This window comes from Hypanus sabinus, chromosome 20 (genome assembly GCF_030144855.1).
Source record: "Hypanus sabinus isolate sHypSab1 chromosome 20, sHypSab1.hap1, whole genome shotgun sequence".
Taxonomy (NCBI): Eukaryota; Metazoa; Chordata; class Chondrichthyes; order Myliobatiformes; family Dasyatidae; genus Hypanus; species Hypanus sabinus.
Window position 1 is genome coordinate 63,202,941 of NC_082725.1, and position 25,329 is coordinate 63,228,269.

General features: G+C 42.9%; 1 protein-coding gene across 2 annotated transcripts in view; it reads right to left on the minus strand.

Annotated features, from left to right (window-relative positions):
• LOC132378596 (solute carrier family 22 member 23) overlaps positions 1-25,329 on the minus strand; it is a 101,999-nt gene that overhangs the window by 19,437 nt on the left and 57,233 nt on the right. The window contains exons 7-8 of one of the 2 annotated variants that reach the window (XM_059945657.1): positions 14,826-15,052; positions 7,827-7,950 (exon numbers count right to left, since the gene is read on the minus strand). In XM_059945657.1, coding sequence (XP_059801640.1) covers positions 7,827-7,950; positions 14,826-15,052 — 351 coding nt within the window. The remainder of the gene's footprint in view (positions 1-7,826; positions 7,951-14,825; positions 15,053-25,329) is intronic. The other variant, XM_059945658.1, reaches the window with a different exon arrangement.

The window sequence follows — 25,329 nt, forward strand, 5'->3', positions numbered from 1 at the left end:
GCTGACTTCAGTCTCCCACATGCCTTCTGGCAAACTCTGGCTGAGATTTCATATGAGTTTTTTTTCCCCAACTCTTTGCCAACCTCCCATAAAGCTGTGACTGGTGAAGCACCCAGGCAACAGTTATTGTACAGTCGGCCCTCCTTATCTGCGGGGGATAGGTTCTGAGACCCCCCTGTGGATACCAAAAAACACGGATGCTCAAGTCCCTTATTTAACATGTCTCAGTATGTGGTCTTTAGGACCCAGGAGAACCCTGGACTTTATTTAACATTTCTCAGACATTAGGATCTGGCAGTGCAGCTCTGAATCTGCAGTGTTTCTGTTCACGAAAATAATCACAATCAGGATTGAAAATAAAGTGGAAATAATAAAGCGATCGGAAAGAGGTGAAATGCCATCGGTCATTGGAAAAGCGTTAGGTTACAGTCGGTCAATGATCGGAACAATTTTAATGAAGCACGTGAAAGGTCCTAACCTGATGAAAGCTACAATTATTACTAAGTAACGCAGTGATTTAATTATTGAAATACGTATGTTCCTTAAGTGTTTTATATGCATAGAAAGGTAAAATATATACTATATGCTAAGAAAAACGTTTGACTAACTGACGCTAAATAATACTGGATGTACCTGTTCTGACTTCAAATTCGACTTAAAGATGGACTCAGGAATGGAACGCATTCACAACCCGGAAACTGCCTGTACTTTTAAGTCATTTCTAGATTACTTATAATAACTAATGCTATGTAAATAGTTGTTATACTGTATTGTTTAGGGAATAATGACAAGAAAAAATAGTCTGTACATGGTTAAACAACAAGTGCTGGAGAGAGAACTTCTGGGTTTTCCCGGTCCACGGTTGGTTGAATCCGCGCATGCAGAATCCGCAGATAAGGAGGACCAACTGTATGTGCTGTCTCTCCCATCTCAGCTACGGAAGCTTGTAACTCTTCTAGAGTTGTCATAAGTCTCTAAGTGGACTCCCTCTCTTGTACCCTTCTTGCAGTCACTCAGTTTTTGAGGATGATCTGTTCCAGGCAGATTTAGAGCTGTGCCATTTTCTGTCAATTACTTGATGATTGACTTAACTGTACTCCAAGGGGTATTCTGTGACTTGAGAATTTTCTTATATCCATCTCCAGACTTGTGCTTTTTGATAACCTTTTCGCGAGTTGCTTGGGTGTTCTTTTGTCTTCATGGTGTAGTTTTTGCCAGGTTACTGACTCACCAGCAGTTGGACCTTCCAGATACAGGTGTATTTTCACTACAATCAGTTGAAACACCTTGACTGTACCACAGGTCTCCAGAAGCAGATCTCTGTTTAACTAATTATGTGACTTCTAAAACCAATTGGCTGCACCAGTGGCAATTTGGTGTGCTATATTTAAGGGAGTGTATACTTACGTGATCAATTATTTTGTTTTATATTTGTAATTAATTTAGTTCACTTTGTAGAGATCTATTTTTCACTTTGATATGAAAGTGTATTTTTCTGTTGATCAGTATCAAAAAAGCACAATTAAATCCATGGTGATTCAATGTTGTAAAACAATAAAATATGAAAACTTCTGGGGGGGTGGGGTGAATAATTTTTATAGGCACTATATATAGAGTGTAACGGGCAATAAAGCAGATCCAATACAAGTCTACATTGAGAAATGCAGAGTTTCTGTATGTGACCAAGCAAAGAACTTAATGATGGTATCAAATCAATACATTTTGTCTTTCGCAGATTACAGGTCAAAAGGGTTATAGAATTTCTGAAACCAGAGAGAGACGACAGCAGCACCTCTACTACTTCAGGAGCTTGCGGAGAGTCAGCATGGCAATCTTCTATAGACATGAAGTGGAGGGCATATTGACTGACTGCATCGCAGCCTGGCATGGTCCTCAAACAGAAAACCCTACAAAAAGTACTGGATATGACCTACTCCATCATGGGTAAAGGCCTCCCTACTACTAAGCACAACTAAATGAAAGGCTGTTGCAGGAAAGCAGCATCCATCTCGGGGACCCCCACCGCACAGGGCATGCTCCATTCTCATTGCTGCCATTAGGAACGAGAACCAGTTCAGGAACAGTTACTACCTCTCAACCATCAGGCTCCTGAACCAAAAGGGATAACTTCATTCAGCTTCACTTGCCCCATCATTGAAATGTTCCCACAATGAAAGGAGTCATTTCAAGGAATCTTCATGTCCTGTTCTTGACATTTATTTATATTATTATTTCTTAGAACCACAGAACATTATGGCACAGAAACAGGACTTTTGGCCCTTCTTGGCTGTATCGAACCATTTTTCTGCCTAGTCCCACTGACCTGCACCTGGACCATATCCATCCATACCCCTCTCATCCATGTACCTGTCCAAGTTTTTCTTAAATGTTAAAAGTGAGCCCGCATTTACCACTTCATCTGGTAGTTCATTCCACACTCCCAGCACTCTCTGCGTGAAGAAGCCTCCCCAGTGTTTCCTTTAAACTTTTCCCCCTTCACCCTTAACCCATGTCCTCTGGTTTTTTCTCTCCTAGCCTCAGTGGAAAAAGCCTGCTTGCATTCACTCTGTCTATACCATCATAATTTTATACACCTCTATCAAATCTCTCCTCATTCTTCTACGCTCCAGGGAATAAAGTCCTAACCTACTCAAGCTTACTCTGTAACTCAGTTTCTCAAGTCCTGGCAACATCCTTGTAAACCTTCTCTGCATTCTTTCAACCTTATTAATATCCTTCCTGTAATTAGGTGACCAAAACTGCTCACAATACTCCAAATTCGGTCTCACCAATGCCTTATACAACCTCACCATAACTTTCCAACTCTTATACTCAATACTTTGATTTATAAAGGCCAATGTACCAAAAGCTCTCTTTATGACCCTATCTACCTGTGACGCCACTTTTAGGGAATTTTGTATCTGTATTCCCAGATCCCTCTGTTCTGCTGCACTCCTCAGTGCCCTACCATTTACCTTGTATGTTCTACCTTGGTTTGTCCTTCCAAAGTGCAATACCTCACACTTGTCTGTATTAAACTCCATCTGCCATTTAACGCCCCCCCCTCCAACAGCACAAACAAACCTCCCTGCAAGGATATTGGTCCCCCTCTAGTTCAGATGTAACCAGTCTCTCTTGTACAGGTCCCACCTGCCCCAGAAGAGGTCCCAATGATCCTGAAATCTGAAACCCTGCCCCCTACACCAGTTCCTCAGCCACGTGTTCATCCTCCAGAGCATTCTATTCTTACCCTCACTGGCACGTGGCACAGGTAGCAATCCTGAGATTACCACCCTCGAGGTCCTGCTTTTTAACTTCCTACCAAGCTCTCTATACTCACTCTTCAGGACCTCCTCACTCTTTCTTCCTACGTCATTAGTACCGATGTGTACCATGACATCTGGCTGATCACTCTCCCATTTCAGAATGTTGTGTACACGATCAGAGACATTCCTGACCCAGACACCCGGGAGGCAACAAACCATCTGGGAGTCTCTGTCACGACCACAGAACCTCCTGTCTGTACCCCTAACTATCGAGTCCCCTATCACTACCGCTCTTCTCTTCTTCCACCTTCTCCTCTGCACTACAGAACCAGACTCAGTGCCAGAGATCCAGCTGCCACAGCTTGTCCCAGGTAAGCCATCTCCCCCAACAGTATCCAAATCGGTAATCTAGTTGTTGAGGGGAATGGCCACAGGGGAGCCCTGCTCTGCCTGCCCTTACTCCTTCCCTCGCCTGATGGTAACCCAATTACCCATGCCCTGCTTCTTTGGTGTAAATGCCTCCCTGTAGCTACTACCTATAAACTCCTCATTCTCCTGAATGATCCGGAGGTCATCCAGCTCCTGCTCCAGTTCCCTAATGCGGTTTGTTAGGAGCTGCAGCTGGATACATTTCTTCAGAGGTCTCCCTGACATCCCACATCCTGCAAGAGGAGCGTTCCAACATCCTGCTTGGCATTCTCTCTACTCCAAACGAACAGAACAAAACCTACCGGAACCTACCCTCGCCTCTGCCTGCTCTCGCCAAAGCCTGTTGAGCCACAGCCATTCCACTCTGACTCAGTCCACTCCAACGATGGCCGCTGTATATGGCGGACTTTTTTTTAAACCTTTGGCACTCTACGTCACATGCCTGCACAGTCCAGCCGCTTTTCCCCAAGCAGTAAAAAAAAAAGGACTTCTCTCTGAGATGTCATTACTCCTTCACTTTCAGCCTCTTGCTTCAATTTAAAAAGACCGTTGAAAAATTCCTCTCCTTTTTAAACCTTTTGTATTTGTATTTGCACAATCTATCATTGATTCTGTTATGGTTACTATGCTTTAGACTTATTAAGTATGTCCACAAGAAAATGAATCTCAGGTTTGTATATGGTGATGTACATGTACTTTGATAATAACATTTACTTTGAACTAAAACAAATATAGAGAAAGAAAACAGATATACAATTGAACTAGCAAGAAATCCAATGTCGTAGTTAGAGCTTTGTCAAGAACACATTTAAAAAGAGCAACAAGCCAAATAAACACTGATGCCTCGGGATGAAACTGGGTAATTAATAATGGGAATAAAGATGACCTTAAATAAATGTATCTGTCGCCAGAACGCAGAAGCAGTGGAATCAGTCTTTTGCCCTCCTTCAGAAAAATGGCAGTGCACTATCAAACTAAAATCAGGAACTCCCATCCCATCAACACCAGAACTGTGACTCCAGAAGGACTACACTGGCTCACGATGATGCTCAACGGCACCTTCAGGGGCAGTTAAGGGTGGGAATTAAATGCTTATCTCGCCTGCAAGGTCCTCATCCAATAAATTAAAGCAAAACCTTTGGACACCAGCTGCAGTTAACAATTGTTCCCCACACCCCAAGACAAGCATTGCCAGCCTCCTTATTCTCCGCCCCTTAGGGTGATGATTCAGGAAAAGCAGAGGCACATTTCCATCAGGGACAAAGGAAGATAAATTTAGAGCTTGTTGGATGACTAGAGAGGAGAGCACAAGAGGCTGCTTATGACAAGCATGTTGTACATAGGTTGCAGGAAGGCAACTTCCTGCAGAGAGCCACCATTGATTCAATGGGGTGGATATCTCAGGGGAAACATGATGTCTCAGTGAAGGCTGAAGGAGAAAGTAAAAACCAAAAAGAACCAGGCCAAATAAAAGGAGAGTGAAAGGCGACGAGAGTATAAAGAAAGGTGAGCTGCTAATATAATGGGGAGCAAAGTACTAAAAGAGTACTTTGTATTTGTCTTTATCCAGAAAGGTAGTGCTTCTAGAATAATAGCAGAGGAAACAGTTCATATTAAAGTTGACTAATAGTGAAAATGGATAAAAATAGATTTAAACAAGCCGGCATAAATTTAAGGGCAAATCCTCTAAACAATTTCATAAGAGTTTTTTTTTCTTAAATAGAGAGGAATGCAGTTTAAATGTTGTACCTGCATTTCCAAAAGACTTTCGATCAGGTGCCATGTAAAGGACTCAAAATTGAAACACTTGGCACAAAGACATTGACAGCATTACTACAAAATCACTCAAGTAATAGAAACTGAGCATCAAAGTGAATAATTCTCTCTCAGTGCAGGAAGGCAGTCACTTCTTTTTAAAACTATAGTGATCTAGAGTTGATGCTCAAACCAGTTTCTACATTTGATAAAGACATGGAACTCGACAGGATCGTGAATGGCAAGAAAATGGATTATGCTACAGTAGGAAATGAACTGGGTGACGGAATGCACAGACACAGCAGAGGAAGTCAATGTGGAAATGTGTGAGGCAATACATTTTGTTAGGAAGAGTGTAAGACAGTATTTTTAAAAAGGATTTGTTCCAAAAGGGTTCAGAGCAGAGTTCCTGGGGAGGTGTGGGCACACAAATCACTGCAAGAGGTAGACCAGATTGACAAGTGGTTGGTTAGACTGCACTTTAAGTATTGAGAGCAGTTTTAAGTCATTTATCCAAAAAGGATGTGGTGACAGTGGAAAGAGTCCAGAGGAGGATTATCCCAGGAATGAAGGGTTAACATAAAATGTTTGTGTGTGTGTGTGCGAGTGTGTGTGGTGTGTGCGAGTGTGTGAGTGTGTGTGCGCGTGTGTGTGTGCGCGCGTGTGTGTGTGCGCGTGTGTGTGTGTGCGCGTGTGCGTGTGTGCAACTTCATTGAAACTAAGAAATATTGAAAGGCCTAGATACAGCGGATGTGAAGAGGATGTTTCCTATAGTGGGTGATTCAAGATCAGAGGGCACAGCCTCAGAATCCAAGTATATCATTTTAAAACAGAGATGAGGAGGAATTTCTTTAGCCAGAGGTTGGTGAATCTGTGGAATTCATTGTCACAGGCAGTTGTGGAGACCAAGTTGTTGGGTATATTTAAAGTGGAGGTTTATAGGTGCTTGATTACTAAGGGTGTCAAAGGTTACAGGGAGAAGGCAGAAGAATGTGGTTGAGAGGGACAATAAGTTGGAGCAGACTCGATGAGCCATATGGCCTAATTCTGCTCCAATGTCTTACGGTTGAAGTCCTGCACAATTCTGTGCATAAGAGTATAAAAGCAGGGAAGTCATGCTGAATCTTTATAAACCGCTGGTCAACTGGAGAACTGTGTATAATTCTGTTTGCCCCACTACAACTTTAAGTTCCTCGGTGTACACATCACTGAGGATTTCGTATGGCTGTACATACCGGCTGTGTGGTGAAAAAGAGACTTTAGTGCCTCTTTCACCTCGAACAGTTGAAGTAGTTTGGCACGAGTCCCCAAATCCCAAGGACTTTCTACAGGAACACAATCGAGAGAATCCTGACTGGCTGCATCACTGCCTGGTATGGGAACTGTACCTCCCTCAATCCCAGGACTCTGCAGAGAGGGGTGCGGACAGCCCAGTGCATCAGTAGTTGTGAACTTCCCATGATTCAGGTCATTTACAAAGACGGGTGCGTAAAAAGGGCTCAAAGGATCATTGGGGACCCGAGTCACTGCAACCACAAACTGTTCCAGCTGCTACCATCTGGGAAACGGTACCACAGCATAAAAGCCAGGACCAACAGGCTCTGGGACAGTTTCCTCTACCAGGCCATCAGACTGATTAATTCATGCTGATACAATTGTATTTCTATGTTATATTGGCTGTCCTGTTGTACACACTATTTATTACAAATTGCTATAAATTACACATTTAGATGGAGACATGACGTAAAGATTTTTACTCCTCATGTATATGAAGGATGTAAGTAGTAAGTCCATTTAATTCAATACAGGAAAAGTGGGGTGGCACCAGAGCAGGTCCAGAAAAGATTCATAAAAATCTTTCCTGGGATGGGGGAAGCCACATTCACAAGCAGAGAATAGAGGGGTTGAGTGTGTTAAGGGAAGACTGAGGGGTGATTTAAAGAAAGGATGCTGAGAGGTCAGGACAAATTGGACAGTAGGATATGTTGCCATTGTTGGAGTTGTTGAAAACCAGGGGTGAAAGGCAGAAAACAAATAGGAAGGGATTTGAGAGAAAGCTCTTATACATGTTACACAGTTGGAAACAGGAATGTACTGTCCGGTGTGATTTAGATAGGTCCCATGAAGCCTTCCAGAGGAACTGAATACAGTACAATTTACAAGGCGATGGAAAAAGGGGCCAGAGAAACAGGAGCTGAATGGCCTCCGGTTCTGTGAACATTCGTGACAACTCCCCTACGTGTTTACTTGCAAATAGGAACATCTTGCAGATGCCATCTACTACAGGTGGTGAATTATACAGATTTTCACTCAAACTCAAACTTCACTTTGCAGAGAGAATCAAAAACCCCAATGTCTGTTTGATTACAGTCTTACCTGATAACAGTGGGCGTGAGCTCAGCACACACGAATATGCTCAGATTGCCCATCGAATGGGATGAAAACAAACCCACAATGGAAAACACAAGAGAAAATGGCTGCTGCAGGTATGTGACCAAGTCTACAAGAGAGAGAACATGACAAGATTGAGAATGATTGCTGACAATCGTTTATTATCCAGGTAAATACCAGATCATATCTTCTTGTACAACAGGCAATACAGTCCCCACCCACAAAAAAAACAAAGCAGGAAAACCTTTCATAACATCTCATAAACAAGGAAATAACATCAGTAAAACTCAACCTGAAATACCGCCCATCAGCCACCTTTGCACTACATTTGTCATCCTGACGCCAGTATCCGGTGTTCCATGCAATGACTGAAGGCTTGGTTCACACAGCTTCCCTGGAGCTAAAGGTTCAAATACTTGTGCATGTAACTCATACGTCATCCTGAGTGTTTCAATTTGCATCTCATTGTGAGATTGTGACCACCTGCAAGTTCAAGTGAAATGGTCCATTTCGGTGCTCTAACACTACAGTCATCAAAAGTCATGATGTTTCACAAATCCAAAGCAAAAAAGAATTTAAATGAAGGAGACCACAAGAAACAAAAGACAAAAGATTCTGCAGATGCTGTCTGATCCACGTTCCTCCCGCATTTTTTGCGTGTTACTCAGCAGGAAACAACTCTCATCTGGGTGACTGGGGTATTATTCGATTTAATCACACCATGACCCTGCTGCTCATTGCAAGCCTGATACGGAAAAGATCAGAGTGGCTGGCAGTAGGCAGCTCTTAAGGGTCATCCCTAAGGTTCACATTGTTCTCTGTTCCGATCAAGTTTGGGGTCAAGTGCACAATCTCAGGGTAAATAAGGTAACCTTGGCATCTGTACTTCAGGCTGACTGGGTGCACTTGTTCATGAGCAAACTTGTTGAATACTCCACAAAGCAGGAGAAATCTTGAGCCAGCTGCATCATCCCTCCACCGAGCCAACGTAGAGCAACCAGGAGATGCTTGTCGGTGTGACTTTGCTCCAGACGGTGACAATCTGAGACATGTGGTCTAAGTAACACACAAGGCAAAGTAAACAACTGAGGGCGGGGATGGGAGAGAGAAGGAAGACAGGCTTCAGAGGAATTCAATGGGACCTTTGAGACTTCACAAGCACTGGTAGGAAATTCTGTTTTTGCAGGTTACAGAGCACACAATTAGGTGCCACAGGATAAGGGACTGGTCAGTTTGGACTGAGGTGAGAAACAATTATTTTAAGCAGTGGGTCATGATTCATAGCATTTCTCCTGCTCAATGAGTTGCAAATGCAAAGTTAAGTGTCTTGAGGGCAGAGGTGATAACAAATGAACATCAGGAGGAATTAGAGAATATGGGGACCACACACCTTACTGCTTGAACAGGTTTAAAGCATTGAATGGTCATATTCTGAAATCACTTCAAGTGTTCCTCTGCTGGGTCTTCGGTCTTCATGGTGCCAGCAATATAACTGCATTGGTTCTAGGTCAGGCTGTAAGCAATACTTTGGGATGGTGATAGAGGGTTCCCCTCCACAAACAAAAAAGCTGCTCCTGTCCCAAGGGCAAGGAGGACTCTGGGATCCATGGCAATCTCTAATCTCAACACAAAACTGTGAGGTACAACGGCACCACAGGAAGCACTAATCAGAAATCCATAGAAGTTTGGAGATTAATTACACACAGTGAATACAACACATTAACACCAGCAGTTCCCGCTCATCTACAATCCCAGAATGTCAGGGAATAACAAGCCTCACTGGCATTTCATACAGCAGATCCAAACGATCACCCATCCTTAGAAACCCAGAGGCAAACTCCACAACACATCACAGGAATGAACCGAATACAACAGATGAGAAGATTGTGGCCAGGCTGGGGTTCGTGCAGAATGCAAGATGATGCTGTTCTCCGGCAATGTTTTCAGTGCGAGTTAGGTCGGATCGTCAAAGCACTGAAACCTTAAATGCTGGCAGTGTCCTACAGAATGCAAGATGATGCTGTTCTCCGGCAATGTTTTCAGTGCGAGTTAGGTCGGATCGTCAAAGCACTGAAACCTTAAATGCTGGCAGTGTCCTACAGCCACTGAGGAAGCTTGCTGACACATGCCCTGGTTATCTCGAACTACATCAGATCATTTACTTAGCTGCTTTATGTAAAAACAGCAGCCCATCAAGTCAAGCCTTTGTCATTTAACTGCATACAAGTATACTATCAAATAAGATGTTCCCTGAACCAGGATATAAAACACAGCAGTACACATAACAGACATATAAAATACAATTACTTGAAGGATAAAATCTACAGATGAATTACACATAAATAAGCCAAATAAAGTGCATAAACTAAATATTATCACAGGTACAAAACAGATTAACCAGTGAAACTTCGAATGTGATGTGACAGAGAGTTCAGAAGCCTAATGGCCTGAGGGAAGAAAACGTTTTTAATGCTTTGGAGTCTCCTGCCTGATGGTAGAAAGTCAAAGAGAATGCTGGATAGATGGGTGGGATCCTTGATAACACTAAGGGCTCTGCGTACACAGCATTTCTGATAAAACTCCCCGACAGATGACAGGCAGACCCCAATGACCCTCTCAGCAGTTCTCAGTCCTTTGTTGCAACTTCCAGTCCGATGCTCATCGGCTCCCATACCAGATGGACTTAACAGATCGCTTTCAACAGTGCTCCTATAAATTCAGTTAAGATTGGGGGTGGGGGAGCCTCGCTTGTCACAATCTCCTTAGAAAGAAGAGATGCTGCTGTTCCTTCTTGTTCAGGGAGGTGATACTGAGGAACCAGGTGAGGTCATCCATGACGTGAGCTCCCAGGAGCGGTACACAACTCCCTATGGAGCAACCATGTATTCACAGAGGGAATGGTTCGTCTGCACCTTCCTAAAGTCCAGAATGATTTCCTTTGTCTTCCCATGTTCAGACTTGGGTAGTTCTTCTCACCCCAATCCACCAGCTGCTTCAATTCCTCTCTGTACTCCGACTCATCATCCTCAATGAGGCAACTGCTGAGGTGCCATCCACAAACTTGGTGACATGGCTTGAGCTGGATCCTGTGACGCAGTCATGCGTCAGCAATGTGAACTGCAGCGGGCTGAGCGCACAGTAATTTTTTTTTAAGGTGGGACAGGACAGAGTGGAGGGCAGTGGCTATTGCGTCATCAGTGGATCGATCTGAGTGATAAGCCAACCAGAAAGGGTGCAATGCAGCTGGGAGTCAGACTTTAATGCACTGGAATGATGGCGGCGCCTTGAAAACTGAGGGGACAATGGATTGCTCCAGAGAGATATTGAACGTCCATCAGCATCTCACTTAGCTGGTCTATACAGTCTTTCAGAACCTGACCTGGTACATTATACAGAATTGCATGGGTTGACTGGCCAGGGTCTTCTTCACCTCAGCTTTAGCCAGGCAGAGCGTCTGCTCCCCTGAGGGATGGGTGCCTTCCTCACCACCACTTTGTTCTGTGTATCAAACGGGGTATAAATGACAGCTGTCACATCCCCCGATCTAAAGGCAGCATCACGATCCCTCAGCTGTGCACAGACCTCTGCAGTAAGCCATGGCATCTGATTTTCCCTCACCTAGATGTGTATCGTGATGGTAACAGATAAAAGCTGCGCAGAGCAATTTAGGGTAATAAGGCAGATGGTGAAGAGGAAGGATTAAGAGGCATACTAAAGGAGAAGTGAAAGGTTACGAGGCAATGGGGACTTTGGTAGCAGAGGTGATGAGCAGGTACCAGCATTGGATGTGCTTACCTCAGGATAGCCACGGTGGAGAAAGTGGATATCTGTTAGGGTACTTTGAGATCAAAGCTAGTTTTGAAAACAAGGATGAGAATTTTAAAGTTGAGGCATTTCTTAAATCAGAAGCCAATGTAAAGCAGTGTATGGAGAAGGGATGGTAGTTCGCAAAAAAAGTGGAATTCATCTGGGGAACCAGATAACATACTGTTCAAACGATTAACAGTGGCTGGTGGCTCTTGCATTCTGCCATTAGAATCCCTACTCTGCCTATTGAATTGCATCGAACAGAATGAACTTGCACAGTAGACTAGCCATTTCAAGCTTGTCACCCCTCTAATGTGATGAGTATTAATTATTAGAGTCACCCTCTGACATAAAACTCCACTGATGTTGCAGCACTTAAACGAAGAAGTTCTTAAAAGTAGTATTATTTAAACAGAGCTGTTGAGTAATGAAAAAGAGTTTGCTCTTTGCAGTGTTAAATGTAACATTAAACCAGTAGAACATTGATATTTGTTATTAAAATGACAACAGAATATTTCAGTCCTAATCAGGGTCTTGATGTGAAAAGTTAACCTTACCTCCACAGATGACCTACTGATTTCCTTTGACAGTTTGGTTTTGCTTCAGATTCCAGCATTTTCAACAGAGCTATTGCTGGAAGTATCCTAACTAGTTGTATCATGGACTGGTATAGCAATCTAAAAGTGCACTAATGCAAGAAGCTGTGGACAGTAGTAGATTTGGCCAACACATCACTGGCACACCCCCCTCCAGTCTGTAGCATTTCCAGGAGGCACTGCCTCAAGGCAGCTAACCCACTTAGACCATGCCATCTTCTTGCAGCTACCATGTCAAAGTATGTACACCTTATACAATCTTGAGATTTGTCTCTTTACAGGAAGCCACAAGACAAAGAAACTCAATAGATCCCATTTAAAAAAGACAGTCAAACCCCAATGTGAAGAAAAAAAGAACACACTGTGCAAACAACAACTATGGGCAATGAAAGTGAGTCCAGCCACGAGGCCAGTCATCATTGCAGCCATCCAGGAGCCCAGTAGTTGCAGGTGTTACATACCCCGTGGGTATCTTGTGACTGTCTTATGACCATGATGTAATGGAGTATCTTGTGAGCACGATGTAATGGTCTTGTGATGGTGGGATGATGTAATTTCCCCGCCAGTGTGAGGTCACGTGATGATGTTTCAAAAGGTATAAAACGGGAGAGCCTGCTGTGACGCAGGAGTTTTTTTTGAGTTGAGTCATCGTTTAATTCGTCACTGACTCCGTTATACTGTGTATTTGTCTCATGATGCAGTTTCATTCTAAAGTGGAGTTTTATTTTCTATTGTAAGGTACAGAATCGTTGTGCTGGCAGTTTCACCAATCGCTGCCAGTTTTGTTTGATGTATCTTTGATTTAATTTTAAAGTTTAAGTATTGGAGAGTGAAGACTTTACCAAAGTATGGGAACCCAAAGGATCGAGTAAAATTCGGTGGCTTAATACAGGATTGACCTTATTGAATCTTCGTACAGGAAATAGTGACCTGCATCTGAGATAACCCCTTCCTGTAAGAGAAGAAAGGGTTGTGCAGTGTTATTCACCAAGGAAAAGGTTAGTTCCTTTAAGCCAGTTTTATTTCCTTAGTCATGAATCCTTCGGATAAGGCATATTTAGGCTGGGATTAGCAGTAACGTCACATCGTCAAGGAATTTGTTACTTCAGTAAAGTTTCTCCTAATTGACTGCATAAATCACTTGGACTTTCGTATTTACCACTTTTAAGACTGTGTAATCATTTACCACTTTAAGAATTGTTCCAGAGTTGCTGTATAGCAGTTAACTTCTGGTTAAGTTAGTTATTTGTTTATTTTTTTTTGAGCAGAGTTTAATAAAAGTTTATTTGTTTATTAAACCTGACTCAATTCTATATTCATTGTTGCCAGACACGTAACATAGGCCACAGTCTCAGTTCAGTACAGACACAAGTAAACCTCATGGAGTAGCTAGCTGAATCGTCCTGTCCCTCACCTTTGGCCCTGACACCCTGTCCTTTTCAATCTGGCCCAGCAATTAAATTGTCCAAACCTCGGGTTGTTCCTTGCTCTCGGACCCAGGCTCTGTCACTTTGGGATGCTCTCTGGCACAGACCCCGGTGCCACGACTTGGCCCATACCCGACCTTTCCAATTCCGCCCAGCACTTAAATCGCCCGAACCTCGGGTTGTTCCTTGCTTTCGGCAAGAGATTCAGAAGTCTGAAGTCCCACACCACCAGGTTCAAGAACAGCTACTTCCATTCCAACATTCACTTACTGAACTAACCTGTTCAACCCTAATCACTAGCTTAGCAACACTAAGACACCTTGGCACTAAAGTGGACTTGTTTTTGTTCTAATTGTGTTCTTTCTCGAAAGTTTGTCAAGATTTTTCTGCTGAACTCTTATTATCTGTCCACAGGTTTGAAGATGGAAGTAGCACTGATATATTTTTTAAAAAATGTCTTGGCCCCAGTTCTTCTAGTGCTCCCCACTTATTTTCAGGTTTTGTGATAAGCCAAGCAACGGACACGTTATTCTATAGAGGCCACAAAATGTAATGATTAGCCCAGAGGGAGGGAGCAGGATGAAGTGTGAATACATTCATATCCAATACATTGCTTTTTATTCCTGTTCTCCCCACACACACAAAAAAAATCTGAACAGTTGTGGTCAAGTTCAACTCCTGGCATCCTGCAGCAGAGAAATCATTGAAAAGATCATTTGAAAAGATTGTTTAACTTGGATCTTGGGATTTATAAAATGTTGTTCACTGTTAGCTGACCCTCAACTTCCAAACATCCCAACGTATCTCAATACTTCTCCCAGGTAGGGTATAACCTTCAAAAATCAGCCACCCTTGCTCAACACCTCCCCAATTATTGAAAACAAGGCAGTAGCGATGTTGAAAATTTGGAGCAATACAAAAGTGCTAGAGGAACTCAGTGGGTCAGGCAGGGAAATGAACAGGTGACATTTTGGGTGGAGACCCTTCATCTGGACTACATTTCTCTCCTGGCAGGAGTTCCTCCAGTGTCTGTGTGTTGCTCCCCAATTATTTTTAGGTTTTGTGACATATCAAGTAATAGACAGTAGGCACAAAATGTAGGTGATTCCAGTCAATATTCCAGTCAAGGTGGAGGGAAGGAGAATAGGACTCACTGTTTACGAGGCCCAGCTGTAGAAGGGAAGCGAGTGCTGTCAGGATGGTGAACACCAGCAGGGTACCTCTTCGCCCGATCAGCCCAACAAGTAAGCACATGACCATACAGGACAGAATCCCAATCAGTTCCATGACATAGTAGTGGGTGTAGAAATTGCTCAGCGTTTCTCCTTTATGATCCATCAGGCTCTTTGCAAAGCAATTGTGGATCCCAAATCCTGCCAGGCTGCAGAACAAAATCAAGAGGACAGGAAGAGTCAGAATGCACCTTAGACCCAAAAAAATTCATGATCTTATCTATTGGTCTATTTAAAATTACAGATCATCAGCAGAAGTTAACTTCCACAACTTCCTACCATTGTGGGACGACAGCCTCTTTAGGTTACCCATCATGTGAGCTGTGTGCTGCATACTGTACAATCTTGGCCATCACAAGGATCACTGAGTCATAGCTGACAACCTTCCTTCTCAGGGGTTATGAACCGGCAATAAGGATACTGGCTGCAAGGCGGACAGTGTTGGGTGATTTATTCAAGAAAACAGCATTGCTGAACCGTTGCTCAGCAGCAGCAGATGAGGGATAATTACGCGAAGCACTGTGCTGACCTGCCATTCATCCCATTACACAGGCTGAGTTCTGACAGGAAGATGCCCAAAGTAAGTGTCAATGTCGCTTACACTGTTGCTTCAATCAGAGCTGCACTTCCTCCACAAAACAAACAACTCTGGTTAGCACAATACTTTACAGTAACAGCACCCCGGGTTCAATTCCTGCCGCTGTCTGTAAGGAGTTTGTATGCTCTCTCTGTGACCGTTTGGGATTCCTCCCACAGTCCAAAGACATACCAGATGGTAGGTTAATTAGGCATCGCAAGGCCAGAATTAAATCAGTGGCTGGAAGGACCAATTCTGTACTGTATCTCAGTAAATAAACTATTGGAGACACGAGAGACTACAAACACAACTTTTCCAGAACCAATGAAAGCAAGTGGCTCACCTCAAGTGAAGGAACCAATTTCTGTAATCAAGTTGATACTGAAAATTCAGGAGCACAATATTTACAACTATAACTGGTTACTGAAGCTGTCAATAAATGAAACTCTGAGCCTACATATTGTTTGCCAGGGTTAATCAAATCCTTTCTTCTACCAACAGAAAACAATTAAAGCTTTGAAAGTGACTCAATTCTCTGCAAAAAAGTAGAAAAATCTGACTGGGTAGGTCCCTCTTGTTGTGGTCCCCTCATGCCCATACCAGAACCAAATATAGAGTGTTTATTCTCCTGGTTTGGAGTGACGGATGTATGGACGAGGTCCCTGGGGTAGAGGAGGAAGATCCTCACATCTGTGGTCAGAATCATACAACAGAGAAACAGGCCTTTCAGCCACTGCATCCAGGCTGACTATCACCAATCCATCTACACCAGCGATTCCCAAACATTTTTGGTTTGCCGCCCCCTTAGCACCCCACCCCCACCCCCTTTCTGGCCATTAAAGAATTTTGACTTACAATACACAGTGAAAGAAAATAGGAACTGCAAATTCAAAGCAGCGGCAAATAATTGCAAAAGTTATGCAAATCTATTTAAAGCTACAGATAAAAGTAATTATTTAATTACAGTTTAAAAACTATTTTCATCAACAGTTTTAGAGCATACATTAGTCATCCAACTATTCACTATTTTGTTACTTTTTCACCTGTCGATGAGATGGCTGGGCTTGGTACAGTGAAATCAGCTTTTTGACATCAGGCTGAATGTCTGTCAGGAGTCTCTGATCCCCATGTTCAGTAATTTGCTGCCTGTCCCATTGCTTTGAAAGATTTAAACAACTGCACTGAAACTACCTTCCACTAAATATGATGTTGGAAAAGCCATTATGAACATCCTGATCTTTTTCCACAGTGTGGGATACCATTCAGAGATTTCTTTCCGCAACAAAAGTTTTAGTGTGATTTTTGGAACTTTGGGTTCAATTCAAAGTTATTTTGTAGTAAGAGCAATTCTTCCTCCATCTTTCCCGTTAATTCCTCATTGCAAGTAGTCAGGAATGGTTTATCTGGAACTTGGATCGAGAGGAGATCCTGAAATCTCTGCGACGTCTTTATACAGCTCACCCAGGTGGGCCCAGTATACTTAAAGATCACCATCTGGTATTCCTTCTTTCTCTTCCACTTCAGATAAGCTTGGAAATTGGAAAAGGCTGAGACAGCCAATATTACACTTAAATAGCGTTAGCTTGGACAGCAACGTAGAGATGACTGATTTGACTTTGATGATTCGAGTCTTCAAAGAATTTTATCACAGTTTTGAAAAGCACCCAAGTGCCTCCGGCAGTTTTCTTTTTAGAACCACCTGATTTCTGTGTGCAACAGTAACTGCCCATCACTCTCAGTACAAAGCTCTTGATATGGTTGACAATTGGGAGCATGGGACTTGATTTTATTCATTTCTGTGATAATAGTATTTAATGGTTTGTGCAGCTGTTTGCTTAGGTTTTTTTGTGAAAGTTATCTGAATTTCAGAATGAATGGTAAGTATGTTAGTTACAGCTTTTTTCCAAGAAAGATATTCCAAGATGTTCTCACGACATCTTCAATATCTCCCTGAGCAGCACCGTCATTCCAACATGCTTCAAGGCCGCCACCATGGTCCGCGTGCCGAAGAGGTCTTCAGTGTCCTGCCTAAATGACTACTGTCCGATTGCACTCACATCCATCACCATGAAGTGTTTCGAGAGGCTCGTCATGAGGAACATCAAGACCCCGCTGCCCCTTCACTGGACCCCCTGCAGTTTGCGTACCGTCCCAACCGTTCAACAGGCGAATTCTTTGCCATCACCCTCCACCTGGCCCTAACCCATCTGGACAAAAAAAGACATATACGTTCAGATGCTGTTCATAGACTTCAGTTCAGCATTCAACACAATCATCCCTCAGAAGCTGATTGGAAAGCTGAGCCTACTGGGCCTGAACACCTCCCTCTGCAACTGGATCCTAGACTTCCTGACTGGGAGACCTCAGTCAGACTGGATCAGAAGCAGCATCTCCAACACCATCACACTGAGCACGGGGGGCTCCCCAGGACTGTGTGCTCAGTCCACTGCTGTTCACTCAGCTGACCCATGACTGTGCTGCAACACACAGCTCGAACCACATCATCAAGTTCGCCGATGACACGACCGTGGTGGGTCTCATCAGCAAGAATGACGAGTCAGCATACAGAGAGGAGGTGCAGTGGCTAATGGACTGGTGCAGAGCCAACAACCTGTCTCTGAATGTGAACAAAAGAGATGGCTGTTGACTTCAGGATGGCATGGAGTGACCACTCCCCGTTGAACATCGACAGCTCTTCGGTAGAGATCGTTAAGAGCACCAAATTTCTTGGTGTTCACCTGGCAGAGAATCTCACTTGGTCCATCAACACCAGCTCCATAGCAAAGAAAGCCCAGCAGCGTCTCTACCTTTTGCAAAGGCTGAGGAAAGTCCATCTCCCACCCTCCATCCTCATCACATTCTACAGGGGTTGTACTGAGAGCATCCTGAGCAGCTGCGTCACTGCCTGTGTTGGAAATTGCATCATCTCAGATCGCAAGACCCTACAGCGAATAGTGAGGTCAGCTGAGATGATCATCGGGGTCTCTCTTCCCACCATTACAGACATTTACACTACACGTTGCATCTGCAAAGCAAACAGCATTATCAAGGACCCCATGCACCCCTCATACAAACTCTTCTCCCTCCTGCCATCTGGGAAAAGGCACCAAAGCATTCGGGCTGTCACGAACAGACTATGTAACAGTTTCTTCCCCCAAGCCATCAGACTTCTCAATACCCAGAGCCTGGACTGACACTAACTTCTGCCCTCTAATGTGCCTATTGTCCTGTTTATTATTTATTGTAATGCCTGTGCTGTTTTGTGTACTTTATGCAGTCCTGGGTAGGTCTGTAGTCTAGTGTAGTTTTTACATAGTTCAGTGTAGTTTTTGTACTGATTCATGTAACACCATGGTCCTGAAAACCATTGTCTTGATTTTACTGTGTACTGTACCAGCAGCTTTGGTTGAAATGATAATAAAAAGTGACTCGACTTGACTTGAAGTAATAACCCCACAGTGGTATCCAGTTACAGCTGTTGCTCTATCTGTGGCAAAAGCAAGACTGTTAGTGAGCAGAATGTCCTTCTCTAAGAAAAATTGCTCAACAACCCAAAATTCTCTCTCCCCTTCATAACTGTTTCTACTCCCTTTCCAAATAACAACTCTTGAACCATGTTCATCTTTTATGAAGCGCACATTACCGAGAAGCAAAGATTCGTTACCTGCCAAAGTTGACTCATCCAACTGCAGAGCAAATTCTGTTACCCAAGTGTTAAGTTTCGTGTCTCCAAAACATAAATTAAAGGAAAAAAGGGAACCGAGAGATGAGTCTTAGCTCATGTTCTCTTTAAGTGAGGCACGTGGTGGTGTCGTGATGAATGCAATCCACTTTTTTTTTCCACATATAAACCACAATGAATTATTTAAATGAAGAATGCTTAATCAAATATATTTACAATATTACTCAAACATTACCAACATTACTAACATTTAATTACACAACACTCCTCCCTGCTTAGCTATAAAGTCCAACTCAAGATAGAATGCATCTGAATGATATACACAGAATGTAATATAACTACTACATAGATGTCCACAGGATAGTAAATTTTAAATTGTCCCATTTAACTTCTGTGGAGGAATTTTTACTCTTGTGGGCTAATGTTTTTCCTGATAAGGGAGGTCACTCTGTTTGGCAGATGAGACTTGTGGGTGTCAAAACAATCTCAGGTTCTGGGGCCCCTCTGTAGTGGTTGTAGGAGTTGTCTGAGGCTGCAGGAAGTGGTTCTGACAGACTGGACACCTTTCTTCTCCTTCCCATTTCCTTTAGTGTATGCACCTTGAGGTGTACTTCGTTCACTGGCATATTCTTTTATTAAACCTTGTATTGCTCCCTTTACAATTTGATTTCTCCTCATGGTTTCCACATCACAACATCACCTGACAAATCCTCTGTTTTCATGTCTTCATTGACTCCTTTCTTTTTGGCGTTCCATTCATCCAGCTGGGTTTGGTCTTTGGATCTACTTTTACTTTTTGGCTCTCAGTTGAAATTCATACAATAACCTGAAAGCATGCAGAGAAGATTCTGGATCTTTATACTCACAAAAGCCGAATACTTGCAACTTTCCTGAAGCTCTTTGAACTCTCTTCCAGCTTAAAACCAACCCACATTTCACAAGTAACTGCCTGATTAACATATCAGATGCTTTCTCAGATATGTTGCCTACAAAAACTGCTGTAGTCAGACCAGGGCTTACGTCACTTCCATGCTTCCTGAGCAGCACGGTCCTTCCTTGTTCCAATATGCTTTCCAACCAGTTGGCACCAACACCTGTTTGCCCTCTGCTGGCCCACGGTTCATGGCATACAGCAGAGACAGTTGTGGCATCATCCAGTGTCTTTCTTCATTTGCTTACAGTTAACTATTATAGGGGATGTGGCATGCAAATAGTGGATGGATCTCCAATCGAGTTGTAGTTGTCTCAGCCAATCACGCTCCCACAATGCCGGTCCTTTGGTCTTTACCACATACAAGTTCAATGTGGCTTGTGGTTGCTGTATTTCACTGTTATGTACGCCATTCCCACGGGAGTTATATTTTCTCTAGTACAAGTTCTTAGTTGGATATCTGCAGGTTTCAGATCAGTATCTTTGAAATGCTGTTCAAACTCATTTTGTGGAACTCATTTTATTCTTCCTTGTGCAGCCCATTTCTGTTTGTCTGCCCAACATGGTATTTGTTGCATTTCCTGCAAGCTTCACCTTTAAACCTACACTGGTCGGGTGTATGTGAGACCCTGCCACAACGGTAACACAACTTGTTCAGTCAGGTTGGTTTCCGTTTAGACACTGCGATTTTGCATGCTCACTTATATTCTTGACTGCAACTCAATTGCACCTGGCTAAGGTTTTCATTGATACAGCTATTTCAACTGCTCTTTTAAATGCAGGCTGGGCTTCAGCTAGCAGCCTTTATTGAATACTTTCTTCTAAGGTTCCACAAACTAACCAATCTCTCAGTGCATCATTAAGCTCATCATTGAACTGAATGCTCAGGCAATCTCTTCAATTCAACCACTTAAGTTGAAATAAACTCCTCTTCCTTCTGATTCTGCTCATGAAATCAAAAGTGTTCAAGAATGGTTTTGGTTCTAAACGTTCCTGCAGCACTTTCATGGTATTAGCAAAACTCATTTCATCTGGTTTGTTTGGAGCAGTCAAATTTCTAGGCAAACTGCATGCCTTTAAACCCAATGAACTGGGCAAAATTGGTATTTGTTTCTCATTGACTTATTCATTTACTTTAAAGTACTGTTCAATCATACCAGCTTACACTGCACTAAAATAGTGAACAGCAATAATGCACAGGATGAAAATTATTGAAAAAATCATAACATGATTGCTCCAGTCCACGTTTCTCATGATATGCCAAATACAGAAATACATTGTTTGTTTATAGTCATTGAAAAGTCTAAGGGATCAGTGATTACAAGAGTAAGGTGATGATCATTGTAATCAATGAGGTACCAAAGATCAAATGCTTATAACAAATAATTCATTTATTAAGCCCATAATTCCTCAGCTGCCCCCCCCCCCACTTTTCCTATTTGACAGCCCACTATAGTTGGGTCCTTCAAAAGTTCATCCAGATGCTTTGTAAATGCTGAGTACCTAGCTCCATCACTTTCTTGGGCAGTGCATTCCAAGTATCTTTCTCAGTTCCCCTTCTCCCGGAAGCCTGACAGGTCACAAAGCCCCAACCCTAACTTTGCCAGCTATAAAAGCTGAGAGTGACTTTTAACTCTAATTAATGTAAAATTAAACCTATGAAATTAAAGATCACTGAGATACAAAATTAATTGAAAAGACATCTGTTTTGAAATGCTTAACTGCTTAGCATCACAATGGTGTTTAAATGCAAAAGTGACATGGCGGGGTTAGTGAGGAATGTGTAATGTTAGCACCTAAGATCAGCTGTAACCATTTCACACCAGGTCCTAAGCATTTTCCAAGTAAAAGTTCACAGCAAGGACAAGAAGCACTTTTGCACAGCAAAGAGGAACTCAGTCTGGAGAGATCACATCTTTCATTTAAAATAATTTACTTTAAATGCCATGAGCTAAATTTGAAGTAGTGTTAGCCCGAACAGTCAGCTGAAGGCTGCAAGACACACGCTCCATTTAACTGAGGTCTAATTAGAACCTTGCCCTTCCTGCAAGATTAGAGTCCAAGATTATATATCCATTTCCTTGTCAGAACGCACAAACTCTTACCTGAATAGCCACTGCACTAAAGTTATCAGGTGATTTTAGGATGACCAGTCTTCCTACCCACAATGTCAGTTTCAAACAGGTTTGTTTCAGGGCTGTGAATTACAAGTTTGCAATCCAATTATTGAGTTCAAAGACTACCTTGAGCTGAAGAGCAAACATCAGGCAGTTTGGCAATTGCCATCTGAAAATTGTGTTTGTTTTTCATTAACCAACAGGAGCAGATGGCTGGAATACTTCAGATAACAGGGAACTGAATTGACATTAGTAGATACGCTGAATACCAGGGCATTTTGTTCATCAGATCTCCTTGAATGTACAAACTAAATTTACCCATGAAATTTGATGTAATTATTATTAACTGTTGCAAAATTGCATCAATGTTATTTGCTGATTAAACAAAGAGTGACTAATGAAATAAATATTGATTTTTGATGTTATGTGAGCTCCAAACCTCCAGAGAAAAGTGCACAGAAGGGACACAGCTGGTAAAGCTACTGTGCACTGGCTCAGTCCTGACCACGTGGAGTTTATGTGATTTTCCTGTGACCATGTGTGTTTCCTCTGCGTGTGAGTTGAGGAATCAGGGAGGGGTGAAGTCAATGAGAATGCTGGAAGAATAAAAGGGTTGGGTGAGGATTGGTGCAAGTTATTAATATTGAATGGTCAGACTGGACTTTGTGGGCTGAAGGGGCTCACATGTCATAGAGCTACCCCCAACAATAAAATCACGCAGACAGGTGCAACTTTGTAGGTGATATCCCCACAGTACGAAGATTTTGTGTGGAGCATAAACTGCACAAGTGTCCATGTGGTTTTAACAACATTATGATTTAGTTTAAAGTTTTTTTAAAAAAGTCTCTACTCATGCTTTGAAGTGCTTAGGAATCCCCTGGATAGCCCCAACTCCATCAAAGGAGTAGCCACTGACACGAGCCACATAAAGAGGGGCAAATATTAACCCAATATGAATAAGTAGGGCAGTGATAAAAAAAATTGAGAATCCTGCAGCATAACCCAGCTGAAAAGAGAACAAGTTCTTTTTCTATCTGTAGGTAAACTGTAGAAATATTTCTTAACATTATCATAACTACCAGGATGATTGTCATTTCTTCTATCTGCCCTGTCCAGACTCACTTGTAGGACACTTCTCCATTACTATGTCAATGGCTGCACTGCTTTGCTCCCTCCTTGAGCAGTTCCTCACTATCAAATGGACAACTTCCAACTTGTTATGCTTTGTCTCCACCTGTCCTTTCTTGCCCACTCGTTTTCCAGGTATATCAGTGGCTGCAACCACCAAATCATTGGATAACCTTCTTTGCCATAATATCATGTAACCATATTACAATTACAGCACGGAAACAGGCCATCTTGGCTCTTCTAGTCCATACCGAGCACTTACTCTCACCTAGTCCCACCGACCTGCACTCAGCCCATAACCCTCCATTCCTTTCCTGTCCATATACCTATCCAATTTTACTTTAAATGACAATATCGAACCTGCCTCTACCACTTCTACTGGAAGCTCGTTCCACAGTTACCACTCTCTGAGTAAAGAAATTCCCCCGTGTTACCCCTAAACTTTTGCCCCCTAACTCTCAACTCATGTCCTCTTGTTTGAATCTCCCCTACTCTCAATGGAAAAAGCCTATCATGTCAACTCTATCTATCCCCCTCATAATTTTAAATACCTCTATCAAGTTCCCCCTCAACCTTCAACACTCCAAAGAATAAAGACCTAAATATCCAACTACATAATTTCCCCGATTCCTCCAGCCCACCGTACTCTCCCTTCTCCCACCCACCTGCATGCTCATCAGGTGACACCACGTCTCAGCTTTCATTGCCCAAGCCTTTGGGAGCTTAAGGGCTGAGTGCCTCACCTCCCAGAGATTCACTAGTTAGCTCCACAAGCCCTGATCAAACTTGCACTTTCTGCCTTGCACTATCCCCAGGTTCAGAAAGTATGCAGAGCTGACTGTGGCTTAGAGAAGGTCAGCACCTGAAACCCTGAAGCCCACAGAATTCCTCGGACTGTCATACAAGTGGCTAGAGTTGCTCGAATGCTGCTTTCACAGGGGGCCAGCACTCAAGGCAAGGGAGAGAACTGTCAGGTATTTGCTCCTGACAAGTTACTTCCAAGGGCAGCTGCGGGGGATACTTGGACACTCTTATGGTTGGGCAAAGGTTGCCTCTGTTGACAAAGCCCTCTAGGGCAAGGTGGCCAAGGACATCTGGTGTCACCTGATGACATACCAACCTCGATTTATACTGCTGAGGATGGGACAATTGATGAGAAGCTAATTGGCTTCTAGAACATACATGTCACCATATACAACACTGAGATTCATTTTCCTGTGGGCATACTCAGCAAATCTACCGAATAGCAACCATAAAAGGATCAATGAAAGATCAACCAGAGTGCAGAAGGTAACAAACTCTATAAATGCAAATATAAACAAACAGCACTAAATAATGGGAACATGAAATAACAAGATAAAGAGTCCTTAATGTGAGATCATTGGTTGTGGGAACATCTCAACGAATGGGAGGGTATAGTTAACCCCTTTATTCATCCTTCATTGGATGTGGGGTAGTAACTGTTCTTGAAACTTGCAGTGCAAGTCCTGAGGCATAAGTACCTCCTTCCTGATGACAGCACCGAGAAAAGAGCAAGGGCTGGGTGGTGAGGATCTTTGATGATGGATGCTGCTTTCCTACGACAGCATTTCATGTAGCTGAGCTCAGTGGTTGGGAGGTCTTTACCCTTGATATACTGGGTCAAATCCACTACCTTTTGCAGAATTTTCTGTTCAGTGTACCTTGATGCAGCTATTCAACACAATCTCCGCTACACATCTATAGAGGTTTATCAAAGTTCTAGACGTCATTCCAAATCTCTGCAGACTCCCAAGTAGAGGTGCTGCCATGCTTTCTTCGCAATTGCACTTTGGTGCTAGGTCCAAGACAGGTCTTCTGAAATAGTGACACCCAGGAATTTAAAGTTGCTAACCCTCTCCACCTCCAATGCTCCAAAGAGGGCTGGATCATGGACCTCTGGTTCCGCTCTCCTGAAGTCAACAAACAATTTCCTGGCCTTGTTGACATTAAGTGACAGGTTATTGTTATCA